At 44.4% G+C, this 14,050-nt stretch overlaps 1 protein-coding gene across 1 annotated transcript in view; it reads left to right on the top strand.

Annotated features, from left to right (window-relative positions):
- The first annotated feature begins 1,778 nt into the window (after positions 1–1,778).
- Positions 1,779–14,050, top strand: part of GPR149 (G protein-coupled receptor 149) — a 52,766-nt gene continuing 40,494 nt past the window's right edge. The window contains exons 1-2 of the mRNA XM_084842048.1: positions 1,779–3,243; positions 7,909–8,101. Of these exons, the coding sequence (XP_084698174.1) occupies positions 2,278–3,243; positions 7,909–8,101 (1,159 nt within the window). The 5' untranslated portion in view covers positions 1,779–2,277. The remainder of the gene's footprint in view (positions 3,244–7,908; positions 8,102–14,050) is intronic.

Genomic DNA, 14,050 nt, shown 5'->3' with positions numbered 1-14,050 from the left:
AGATCCGGGTTCTAGGTCCCACTCGGCCATAGAAGCTCACTGGGTGACTTTGGGCCAGTCACAGACTCTCAGCCCAGCCTACCTCACAGGGTTGTTGTTGTGAGGCTAAAATGGAGAGGAGGAGGAGGAGGATTATGTATGCCGCCATGGGTTCCTTAAAGAGGAAAAAAGGATGGATATAAATGTAATAGATAGATAGATAGATAGATGATAGATAGATAGATAGATAGATAGATAGATAGATAGATAGCTCCAACAGGTGTGAAGGGAAAGAGCAGCTGCCTCTGCGTGCCTTGTCCTCCTTTTCTGGGCTGTGGTGCAGGTTGAGTGCAAAGCCCAGGGTATGAACATGGGGCAGCAGCAGTAGCAGTGATGAGAAGAAGGGGGCGCTACTCAAGGTGGGGCATCTGGCCCCAAGCCAGGAGCCAACATTAAGAGAGAGGGCAGTATAGAAATATTTAAAATAAATCAATATCCTGGGACTTACTGCTGACTAAACATGCCTGGGAACGTACTGTAAGTATGCTTAGTATTACAGCCTAAGGGTAAATGGAAGCAAACAGCTCAGATGTTGAGTAACGAGCTGAAGTGGGATTGCTAATTTGCTTTCTGCCAGCAATAGGGAACATGGGGCTCTCCAGGTGTTTTTGGACTACAACTTCCATCACCCCTTGCTATTGACTATGCTGGTGGCTAGGGCTGATGGAAGCTGCAGTCCCCGCAAAAAATCTAGAGGGCCCTACGTTGCCCACCTCTGCTTTATGGGTCATAGGCATTTTAACATGTTAGTATCACTGTGTTTAGTGGGGCTTATCCCCAGATACATGGCCCTCCATATGTGGTTGGATTGCAACTCCCGTCATCCCCTGCCATTGGCTATGACCTGCACATTCCACACCCTACTTTATGGCTTGATCCAAAGCATTGTTACATGACCGTTATGCTAAATGGGGGGCTTACACATAAGGACATAGGAACATAAGAAGAACCCTGGTGGATCAGACCAAGGGTCCATCTAGTCCAGCATTCTGTTCACACCGTGGCCAGCCAGCTGCCCACGGGAAACCCACAAGCAGGACACGAGTGCAAGAGCACCCTCCCACCCATGTTCCCCAGCAACTGGTGTACACAGGCACACTGCCTCTGAAACTGGAGGTAGCATATAGCCATCAGGACCAGTAGCCATTGATAGGCTTCTCCTCCATGAATTTGTCTAACCCCCTTTTAAAGCCATCCGAATTGGTGGCCATCATCTTATGGTAGCGAAAGTCCCAAACTGACACTCCCAATTTTTTACTCCCAAATCAACATGTTACTTTATGTATTTTGCCCGAAAATGGGGGCTTCCAATGCAGCCATGGATGTACCCCAAACTAAGGACTTTGGTGTGGTAAGGGCACATCAGCAGCTGCCCTGCGGGCGGTGGCAGGAGCGCTCTCCTGTTCCCTCTGTCCTGTTTATTCAAAGGTCTGTGTGGCTTCTCTCCTCTCTGTGGTCAGAGTTACAGCGAAGGTGACAGGAATGAGCACGCTTAAGCTGGCTGTAGGCACTGGGCAGCCGCGGAGCAGCCCAGGGCTCAGAAGGGAAGACATTTGTGGCTTACAGCAGGTCTCGCTGTTTGCATTGGACTGAAGTGTCAGCATCGGAGGTGTGGCTTAGCAAGGGCACTCGTTCTTGCTTCTGATCTGAGAGCAGCTCTGTCGGGAAAAGACGCTTACTCCCCCCCTCTCTTCTACTATCCTGCTTCCATCTGACTCCTCCCTCCTGCAGCTCTGAACAGAGCACACCGAACCAAAGAGCTTCTGATTTCCTCCCCCACCCCTCTGCTAGTTCCTTTTCAGCTGCCAGCGTGAGACCAATATTCTGCTCTCTTTCCACTATGGCACACGTTTTCTGGCATCGGCTGAAAGCATTGGACTTTAAGAGCCACACTTGATCACCTCAGAGGATTATAAAGGACCAGGACAAACAAACGGAACAAGAAAAGGAGAAATTGCTTTATTTTTTCCTAGATGGGCGTCCTTTGCTCTCTGGTACTTAAGATGCATGCTTCCTTTTTAACAATGTGTTCTTTTTTCAAGTGAGAGCTTTGCTGGGCATACTCGAGTGCATCTTGAGCAGGTATCCAGGAAGGGGACACCTAATGCAGTCCGAAAATAAACTTGGTAGAGAAGAAGATCAGGAATCCGCTGTGGAGTTAACAATCTTGTCATCAGATGAGAACTCACAGAAGCAGTGAGAAGGCAAAAGAATAGCCACCCTCCCATCCCAACGACGATGTCAGTCACTCATAGCAATGCATCGTTCAATGGGACGACGAGCCACCTGAACCAGGGAATTATGGAGATACCCAAAGATCAGAAATCTTTGAACCTCTTCCTTTTTTGTTTGACTTTTATCATTATGCTCGCAGCCCTCCTGGGCAGCATTTATTCGCTGGTGTCTCTGCTGAGGATGCAGAACAAAAGTACCATTTCCATGCTCATGACTTCATTGACGGTGGACGACCTCATCAGTGTGGTGCCGGTGATGATCTTCATGCTCAAGCTCTGGTCAAATGAGATGCTTCCCCCGACCTTGTGCACGGCTTCGGCATTGCTGTACTTATTCCAGGGCTTTTCGAGCAACCTGATGGGCTCTCTTGTAGTTTCTTATAACTTCTACAGCCTCAGCAAAGTGGGTAGCAGCCACGGGGCCACTAAGAGGCCAGTGAGCATGACCTGGGCTGTTCTCACCATTTGGATGGTCAGTCTGCTGATCTGCATTTTGCCTCTGTGTGGCTGGGGTACCTATGCTTCCACCTCCTGGGGATGCCTTACAGACTGCAGCAGTTCTTACATCTTATTTCTCTTTGTAATCTATTCACTGTGTTTCTGTCTCCTTGCTGTGCTCTCCATCCCTCTCATTTATCAATTACTGTGCTCGGACGAACAGCACCATCCCTATGATGATTACCATCAAATCGCTCGAGGATATTTGTCGCCAGGGTCACCTCCCATTGGTCGTCACACACCATCCCTCTCTCCAGAAGACACTGTGAATAAAGCCTTGAAGCATTTCCATGATGCTTGTCAGAACTCTGACCCAAGAGTCAGGCAAAGTCCAGCTCACTGCAGTAGACTGGACCACTATGACACACAAAGCGAGCCGTGCAACAGCCGAAACATCACTGTGGAATTTGCTCAGAAGCGCTTCTCGCTGATTCTGGCTCTGACAAAAGTCATCCTTTGGCTCCCAATGATGGTAAAAACAAATCCAGTTTCTTTCTCTGTGTGTAAAATTCCAGTTAGGATAGGAAGTGCCTGATGAGATTTAGCATATGGGCCACGATACCCACAGCAAATGAGGCAGTATTTTCTGTGTAACTTGAGAACTTGCATGCTGCATTTAAAATTCCAGTTAGTAGTCCACACAAAAGTTACTGTCTCTTTGGCTTTGTATCTTTTTGTTCTGTTAGACCATCACCATTCTAGTAGACCATCTACTAGGAATTCATTGGATTCCCCACCAATGAATAATTGCAGACATCCTTGAAATTTCAATCAAATCTGTGTTTTCGGTACACTGGCAAATCCAGTGATCAGGAATTCCTAGTTATCCAAGTTCACTGTGTTCACAAGACCCTGTGACAGTGTATCCTTGCAGAAATGACTAGGCTTTAAATTGCACATTCTGAGAATCCAGATTTGGGTGAACAGATTTGTACTACTACATATGTTTTCATGGTCATTGACTGACATAGCCAGACATAATCAAGGCTGTGGTTAATTACTTTGTGGCTCTGGTGTTATGCTGGTATACGCATTCTACAGGTATGTACTGCCAACTGATTCAAAGAATGAAACTGGCTGAAATGGTGGGCCAAGGGCTTCTGTTCCAAGCAACTGGACAGGCACCAGGTTGACCACGTGAGATTATTTGGAGCATCTGCCAAAGATTCTTTTTCTTGGCTGCAAGGTATACCTTTGGTTGGTGAGTTGCCTGTGGCTAGCTACAAAACTAGAATGTATTGCAGAATCGAAGGAGCATGTTTGCTTATGATTTTGTCAGTCATGAGCATTACTGAGAACTGCCTTAATGCATCTGCTGGGGCAGAAGGCAGATCAGGCAAAGTTTGCACGAGACCTTTGGCCGTGCACATGTCTTGTCTCGCATTCATTGCCATCTAGCACTTGTCAGTCCCACTCTTGCCTTGGACTAAGAGTGTGCTGGCTTGAAATCTCCCTTTTCTTTTTCAGATCCCTTCCCAAAACTCACCTTTGATATGAAGTCTTTGCATTAACTCTGACCCACAGCTGTGACTATGGCTGCAATCCCGAGCACACTTTCCTGAGCATAAGCCCCATTAAACAGTAGGATTTATTTCTGAGTAGACACGCACAGGATTGCAATGTAAGCACATATAACTTTACTTGCTCACATCCTTTCCATGCTACTGTTCACTTGCCGGTCCCTCCATCTCCCAGCATTATCTCAAATGGACTTTTATTAATAACTGAGGGTCAAAGCTACTTCTCTGTTTAGAGCTGAGACATCAATGTTCGTTGTTTCACTTGAAGCAACCGGCACTCCGAGAAACACAGATGGGAGTTGTATTAGTACATTTGCTTTTCTGCATCTGTCACAATTCAAAGTCACAAAGCTCAGCTGAGACAGATTCCAGAAGAACAGGAATGTTCGCAAACACTTTAGAGAGTAAAAGGCTTTCAATATAATGTGCTTTCTTTGGCAGCAGTCTAAGCCTGTCTGTGTGTACAAATGCACACACACACATACACACATTTCCACACCATCATTTTTTGTGCCATGCATTGTTTTAAAATGTATTTAAATATCTATCTATTTCTATATCTATATCTATATCTATTTCTACATCTATATCGTATGCGTGTAGAAAGTTATTGACAATGAAATAAAGGCTATAATAATGCTCAGGCATGTTCGATATGCCCTGGTCTGAATACAGTACACAGTGAAACAAGAGATCATAAAACGAAATCATGGAATATTTATTTAATTTTTATTTTATTTAAAACATTTCTATCCCACCCTATATCATTAAGATCTCAGGGTGGCATACAGATAAAATCAATTTAAACAATATAAAAATAAATAATTTAAACACCTAAAAACATATTAAACTATTAAACAAGCTAAAACCAGTTAAAATCTAAAACAATAAAAACAATGTGCTAGGGAATGCATTTAGCCCTCAAAGGCTTTGGTAAAAAGCCGCTTTTTTACTTGGCCCTGAAACGAGACCAATGTCTGTGCCAATTGGGCCTCCAAGGGGAGGGCATTCCACAACTGGGGTGCCACCGCAGAGAAGGCCCTCTCCCACATCCCACCATGGTGTATGCCTCGTACTGGTGGGATGCAGAGGAGGACCCTCCAACAGATCTCAGTTCTCGGGCAGGCATATATAGGGAGAGGCACTCCCTCAAAGATCCAGGTCCCAAGCCGCTTACGGCTTTAAATGTCATCACCAAAACCTTGAATTCCGACTGGAAGCATATTGACAGCCAGTGAAATTCCTTTAAAACCATGGTGTTATATGGTTTTTATGAGGTGTTCTGATCAGGAGTCTAGCTGCTGCAGTTTGCTAGCTGCAACTTCTGAGTCATCTTCAAGGGCAGCCCCACATAAAGTGCATTGCAGTAGTCTAATCGGGAAGTTACCAATGCGTACTACTGTGGCTAGGTTATCCCTGTCCAGGAAAGGCCGTAGCTGGTGGATCAGCTGAAGCTGGCCCCAAGTACTCCGGGCCATGGAGTCCACCTGGGGCTCCAGTGACAGGGATGGATCTAAGAGTATTCCCAAGCTACGCACCCACTCCTTCAAGGGGAGCGCAACCCCATCCAGGACAGATCGCTTACCCAATTCCCGGACATGGGAACCACCAATTCACAGAGCTTCTGTCTTGTCAGGATTTAGCTTCAGTTTATTGGCCCACATCCAGCCCATTACAGCCTCCTGGTCCAACACCTTCACCACCTCAGCTGACTCCGACGACAAGGAGAAATAGAGCTGAGTATCATCAGCGTACTGGTGACAGCCCACCCCCAAACTCCTAATGACCTCTCCTAACAGCTTCATATAGATGTTGAATAGCATGGGGGATAGAATAGAACCCTGTGGCACCCCACAGCTTAAAAGCCATGGGGTAGAACAGGAATCCCCGATACCAATCTCTGGAATCGGCCCTGCAGGTAGGAGCCGGACCACTGTAGCACAGTGCCCCCAACTCCCATCTTGCAGAGCCGATCCAGGAAGACGCCATGATCAATGGTGTCAAAAGCTGCTGAGAGATCCAGGAAGATCAATAGGGTAGCACTCCCCCTGTCTTTCACCCGGAGTAGGTCATCAGTCGGAGCAACCAAGGCCATTACAGTGTCGTACCCTGGCCTGAAACCAGACTGAAATGGGTCCAGATAATCAGTTTCCTCCAAGAACATTTGAAGCTGCCCAACAACCACATGCTCAAGTACCTTGCCCCAAAAGGGGATGTTGGCAATGGGGCAATAGTTCTCACACACCTCTGGGTCCAGGGAGGGCCTCTTCAGGAGAGGGTGCATGACAGCCTCTTACAAGGGAGCAGGAACCACCCCGTGACAGAGCGAAGCATTTGCCACTCCCTGGACCCACCTGGCCAATTCACCGCTGCTAGATCATATAAGCCAAGATGGGCAAGGGTCAGGCTTACATGTGGTGGGCCGGACTGATTCAAGCATCTTGCATCAGGCTGCAACAACTGAAACTGATCCCAGGAAACACAACCAGATGGAACATTGGACACCTCCCCAAACTATTCCATTACATTCAAGCCCTGAACGACACAAGCAAATGTGTTGATAAATACCATTTTCAGACCTCATAGTTCATTTGCCCTATTGAAGTTTTAAAACATTTTAATACAGGGCCACTTGACATGTTACATTTTTAGGCGTACACTTGTACGGTACAAAGAGTTTACTTTAAAGAGCGCAGGCATAACGTGCTTGCAAACCCACATCAGGAAGCTGTAAACCAATTTATCTCCCTGTTGAATGTACAGTCAGGAGCAAAACTGGGTTTGTTTCTGTTTATCTTGAGCAATAACTCACAGCAGCCATGTTGTGTGAATGAATGGACACCAAAGGCCATTCAACATGGGAACATGGAGAGCCAATGGGGAGCATTTGAGATTCCCTACCGACTCTGCAAATAGAGTTGCTCTTATATAAAGGTTATGTTGTTATTGTTGTTGTTGTAGAATATACATGATTAATAATAAGAAGAACAATAATAAATGTATATCCCTCCTTTTTATCCTCCAAGGAGGCTTACGTGGTCCTCCTCGTCCTCTCCACTGTATCCTCACAACAATCCTGTGAGGTAGGTTAAGCTGTGAGTCAGTGACTGGCCCAAAGCCATGCAGTGAGCTTCATGGCCAAGCTCTCCTGAGTCCCAGTCCAACACTCTAACCACTATACCACACTGGCTGTCATGCCAGCATGTATGCACATTCTCTTTCTGCTCCAGTTATAATAACTATATAATGTGATATATGAATGTGATGAAAAACAAAAACCAAATGTCATAAGCCCTATTCAGGTGATGGCAGCCTATGCATGAGTAGACATATAAGGTTGCAGCCCTATGCCCACTTAACTGGGAGTCAGTCCTTTTGAAATCAATAGGATTTACTTCTGTGTAGACATGTATAGGATTGTGTTGCATATCTGGCTGGATCGTGCCGTTATTTGCTAAGGTGCCAAAGTTCAGAGTAAGAGAAGACTATGCAAGTAATTCCGGGGGTGGGGGGGAATAACATTTCTGGTTGCTCTTTCTCAGCAAGGTTTATTATTATTTCTATTTGCAAGGCAACTGACTACTACTGAATTCCTTTGAAATCCCTCTGTCTTTCAGATCCAAATGGTTGTTCAACACACTGTTGGGTTTCAAAGTCTCTCCTTTGAGATATTCAGCTTTCTACTGACTTTGCTCGCGGTCACTGTCACCCCGGTGTTTGTCTTGTCAGAACACTGGAGCCACCTACCTTGCGGCTGTATCATCAACTGCCGAAGGAATGTCTACACTGTGTCCTCAGAAGAAAGCAAGAGTAAGTACTGACAAATGGTGGGGAAACAGGAAAAACACCCTGTAATGAATGGCCTGGAACAACTCTCTCTTTCTCACTGGTCAGCTTGTGTAGACCAGGGGTGGGCAACTTGGGGGGGGGGTGTCTAGGGCCCATTTTCAGACCACCTAAATGCTCCAATGGGCTACACTCTGTGGGGAACTGTGGGGTACCAGCATTTTTTTTTCTTCAAAAAATGGCTGGGTTAGCACTATGGAGTGCTAAATGGACCAACTTTAGCTTGGTAGTGGCTACAGAGTGCCATAGGTCAAATACATCTTTAAAACAAGCTAAATTTGGCCCGTGTAGCACTCTGTAGTGCTAACACAGCCATTTTTTGTTGTTGTTAAAACATTTTTATTTGGGGGGCCACAATGGGGGTGGCAGAGGAAATGAGGATTGCATGTGGTCTGCCGGCCATGTGTTGCTTACCTTCCCCAACCTGATGTCCTCCAACTGTTTTGAACTTCAGTTCCCATCAGCCCCAGCCAGAATGGCCAATAGTCAGGAATACTGGGAGTTGTAGACTAAAACATCCAGGAGGCTGGGGAAGTCTAGTGTAGAATAGGCCCAAGCTTAAAATGCTGTGTGTGGTGGTGTTTTATGGTCCTTTTCAGCAAGGTCTAAAGGTGCTTTTCTTCCCTTATGCGAGAGGCATGTTCACATGAGCACCACAGTGTATAAACCAGGAATCTATGGGTTTCACTCACGCCAATGTCCTTGATCCCTCAGGTGCATTCTGGGGCTATGGCAGTTTTGCCATGGTTAATACTTGATTTCACCTTTCCTGAACTACTTCTGTGGTCAACCAAATCAAACACAGCCTGTCAGTCATGTAGGGTGGCTCACTATTAATAAATAATGGTTTTGTTACCTGGCTAGGACTGCAAGGAAGATGGGGTGGCAAGTATTTGAGAGGCTACAATACAATATATGGCATTCAGCTTGGTGAAACATGGGTTGGGCAGGCCTATTTTCTGTTCACATCAACAGAAAACTCTGCCTCCTATTTTCTGAAAACTCAGAAAATAGGAGGCAGAAAAGAGGAAAATAAACTGCAAAGCAGTGCATAAATGCCCTTTGTAAATTGATGAAGAGTAGTTCTTATTCAAATATTACCCTGCTCTTTCTCCAAGGAATTCTGGGAAGCATACATGCTCCCCTCCCATGCCTCCTCTTTTATCTTATAACAACCCTATGAGGTAAATTAGACTGAGAGATGGTGACTGTCCCAAAAGGTCACCCAGTGAGCTTCATGGCTGAATAGGGATTAAAACCTGGTCTTGCAGGTCTGAGTGAGTCTATCACTTTATACCAGCTGTCCCCAACCTCCCCGCCGATGTGTTGGACTACAACTCCCATCATTCCCAGTCAGCACCACATTGGCCAGGTAGGCTGGGGGTAATGGGAACTGTAACCCAACACATCTGGAGGGTACCAGGTTGGGCAAAGCTGCTTTATATGCTAAAGAAACGTTTAGGCACAGATGAGATGAATGACTGTGGTACATTGCGAATAATGAGCAGAGGATTCACAACTCGGTGTGTGGTCTTCCTGTCTCTCACCAAACACTGGGCTTCTCTTCCAGACATTTATGACTAGGTGCCTAGATTTATATGTGAGTTTCTGAAGCATATTTCCAGATGCATTTTTGATTTTTCCCAATTCCATATGCATTTTTCCTCAGCAGCATATCCCTCTCAGTTTAATGGGGCTAAACTCTATCTTAATATGCATCAGATCACATCCCTTGGGTTTGGTCTCAACTAGTAGGAGCTTTTCCTTTGAATTTTTTTTTTTTTTTAACTTAGGATCAGGTCTTCATTTCTAAGGCATATTAGCACTACTTTATTTTAAAGTATTTTTATTCCACCTTTCAACCTTCAATTTCCAAGGTAACATAGAACATCACAGTAAAAAAGAAATCAGACACAAGTAACAACAAAGTAATAAATGAATAGAATAAAAGCAACACTCCCAGCAGATGAAAAGCTAAAAGTAGCAGCTTTACTAAAAACCAGTAAAAATCATTAACTCTCTGACATAGTGAAATCATTTTTCCTTGGCACCTAACCACCCTTGAGTTTGGTCCGAGGCAAATAGATAAGCCAAGGAAACTCCATAGCTGAGGCACTAATGCTCAAATGGGCCAACGCTGAATAGCCACTCACCTCACTTCTGAAGAGCAGAGCTGTCAATATAGATCTTGACAGCTGGTCATATGGGAGCAAGCAGTCCTTCATTAATTCATTTTATTAAATTTATATTCCACTTTTCCACCAAAAATGGCACTCAAGGCTGTTAGCAAGAGTAAGATGTTATGAAAAACAGTCTCAATTAAAATATAAACATGGATCAGTTGAATACACAATTAAAAACACAGCGATCAAAAGAAATAGACAGTACATATATACTGGGCCAAGGTAGCTAGGGGATTTGTAGCTCAAACTAGCCATTCAGACTGGGCTCAGAAACAAGCAGCAAAATGCCCCCTTCCTCTCACAGCCTCATGTCATTTGTAGGCTTTGAAAATGGGAGGATTTTGGCTGTTGGGGGTGGGGGTTGTAGATGGGGATGCAAAAGGACATTCTGTTATTCTTAGCTCCACTGAGCTGCTGGATACCATGGGCAAAATCCAATGTAATGCATACTTAGACTAGAACTATTGAAATAAATGTAACATAAGTTAGTCGTGCCTTACTTAAATACCATTCATTTCAGTGGGTTTACTCTAAGTAGGACTTATGTTGGATTTTGCCTCATGTTTAAACCCCAGAATTCTGCTACATCATGACATTGATCAAGGGTGCAGAACCTCAGGCCTACCAAATCTGATCCTCTGGGGCTCTCCAGGAGGCCATGCCCCTTCCTGTGCCCCCCCATTCCCCACCCCCAACCACTGGTTTTTGGTGGTGTCCCAGCTTTTGAGCAACTTGTCCCTTCTAAAAGATTGAAATGTCCCTCCAAAGGCTTAGTTACTGTAAGAGCTTTAAGGCGCAACTTTATGCACATTTAGACAGCATGCTGGGAGTTCTAGGACTTTTTTCTTTCTAAACATGCATAGGATTGCACCTTTAAACTACAATTCCTGGCTTTTTTTTTTTTTTTTTTTTTTGTATTTTGGTCCCATCCTCTTTGCATTCAGCCACGATCACCACTGAAATGTGACCTCTGAGAGCTTCTCCAAAATGAAATTTGTCCCTCAGGCCGAAAGAGCTTCTGCGCCCTTAACATAGATGCGACCATTGTGATGATTCCAAAGGGCGCTGGACAATGGGCAGGGTGGGTGATGTCCACATTTGTGGTCACTAATAAAAAGAATATTGCACCTCCACCCTCAGAATTCACCAACTCACCTTCCAAAAAATGTGGAAGGAGGGATGTCATTTCACCACCACCCCTTTTACCTTGTGCCTCCCCAAAAATACAGGCCAAGCTTTCAAATATCCAGAAGTTCACCCAAGTCCTAAAACAAACTGTTAACCAGTGAAAGTCTATAAATACTGGTGAAATATGCTAATGTTAGTTAACAGCAATTCAGAAAATAGCCTGGTGGCTGTATTCTAAACAAGGTGAAGATTCCAAACAGCCTTCACAGGCAGCCCCCATGGAGAACACGTTTTAGTTGTCATGGTTGTTACGAAAAATCCTTCCACTTCCCACCAGAGCAAAATGGATCTATGCTCTATACTCAGAGAGGCTTTTCTCTCTGAACAAAGACTGCCCCTCGATCCTTTGGAACCTGTTATCCCAACCGTGGGGTTTGCTGAGTGTCAAAAAACAATTTGCTACAGACACGGTGTGGCTCTGGCTCTGATACAATATTTACGGAGTGAAATATATGACAGATGGTAAGGCAAATATGATGCAATCATTTCAACCTGAACTCTCTTTTGTTTTGTTTATGCTAAAGGCTATTCTGCTTCCCCACCTGTAAACCAGAAGACTTACTATGAGTTCAAGATTCCATACAGAATTAAGTAACTTAAAATATGGATTGTGCCTCACTATCAATCCGGCATTAGAAATTCAGTCCCACCATTGGTTTGAAACCTTCTCTTTCTTTGAGCAGACTTGTGGGAAATTATATCTCAAACTCCTTACATTTCTAGCTGGCTCTATTCCATAGATGAGGACTGGCAAACAGTGGTTTAAAGCAGGGGGCAGGACCTCACGCCTGGGGTCCCAATCTGCACCTTTGCGGTCCCAATCCAGCCCTCTGAGACTCCCCAGAAGACCATGCCCTTCCCCCAACCACTGATCATTTGCTTGTTTCCAGCTTTTGTGCAGTTTTCCCCCATTCTAAAGGGTTGAAATGCTTTTTGATAGTAAGAGCTTTAAGGTAAAATTAGCTACAATTTTTGGAATTTCTGGGCCCACCTTTTTTGCCTTTGGCCTGCTTTCTTTTGCTTCCAGCCCTGCTAACCTCTGAAATGTGGCCTCCAAGAGCATCTCTGAAATGGAATTTGGCCCTCGGGCTGAAAGGGGTTCTGCACCCCTGGTTTAAAACCTTGACTCAAAGATGGTTTGCATTCATTATAGGGCTGCTTATGCACTCCTATATACTGCCAGTACACCAACCTCTCAAAATGTGGATGGTGCCATCAGCCTTGAGAACACCACTCAGTTTGTTTGAGAGCTGGGATCTAGTCCTTTCATTTCCCTTTTCCTATAATGGGGAGGAAAGGGGGTAAATGATGAGCATTACCAATGCTGATGCTACTAAGTCATAATAGCACAGTTGCCAATCCGAGGCCAGAAATTCATGGGAGTATGCTGGATCAAGCCCTGGCAACTGAACATATATGCTGCCACTCCATTTTGGTGCATGCTGCTCTTAATTCTGCAGGGAACTTTCCACATGCTCATTGCCCTTTCTAGATCAATCCACAATGCAAAAAAAAAAAAAAGTATTTAATTAAAATTAGATGAAAACATTTCAGACAGATGCTAACCCGCAAACCATCTGCTGATTTAAGCCACACACAAAAGAACACCAGCCAAAATAAGACTCAAATCGGAAACAGTAGGCAGTATCCAATGGTACTCCTACACAGAGTAGACCCATTGCTGTGAATGGGCCTAATCTAAGTAGGACTACCATTGGATACTGTGCATTGGGTTGGATCTAGACTAAGTTAGTTGCACTAACTTAGTTAAAATCAATGGGACTGAAGTCACAGCTAAGTTACTCTGGATCCAACCTAAGGTATGTAATTTGAATGTTATTTAGAGTGTATTCACATTTCATTCTCTTTACAAGCACACTACACTAGCACTTGGATCTAAGGGTTGGATCCAAAGTATGTTAGTTGAACCTAGTGCCTATTGAAATCAATTAGATATATTAGTTGACTTAGGCCTGTGCCCACTTACTTGGGAGTAAGCCTCATTGAACCCAGTGGGACTTATTTCTGAGTAGACATGCATAGGATGGAAAAGTTAGTCCCCATTGGAATCGATGGGAGTTATGTTAAGCTGTGATTAACTTTGTCCATTTGGGAGATAGCTACATCCATGCCCTCAGAACTTATTGAAGGGTGAGGTATAAATAAAATAGAACAGAATAAAGTAAATAAAGGTATATGTACAGGGATAAGTGAGCAACACATCTATACAAGTGATTCCTATTTCAGAGCATCATTTTCCTATACCAAATCCAAGTCAACAAGTTCAAGCCACTTTCTTCTATCATGATGAGGTCAAAATGTTTACTTGCAGTGTTGAATGTTACAGAGTTTCACATGCCGTGCTCTCTAGAAAAAGGAGATCAACACTGTTCCTAATATCTGGAAGGTCACTATGTTCTCTTCCTAAGAAAATGAGAACACTAATATTGGGTGATGCCAGACATACAAAGTATGGTGGAAGTGGTGTGAAAACACATCCAATGCATTCCAAGGCACACATTTATAGTGCAGAAAACATGAG

This window comes from Heloderma suspectum, chromosome 3 (assembly GCF_057233095.1).
Source record: "Heloderma suspectum isolate Gila_16-S chromosome 3, 16-S_ref, whole genome shotgun sequence".
Taxonomy (NCBI): Eukaryota; Metazoa; Chordata; class Lepidosauria; order Squamata; family Helodermatidae; genus Heloderma; species Heloderma suspectum.
The sequence above is the reverse complement of the archived record's forward strand: the minus strand, read 5'-3'. Positions and strand labels throughout refer to the sequence as shown.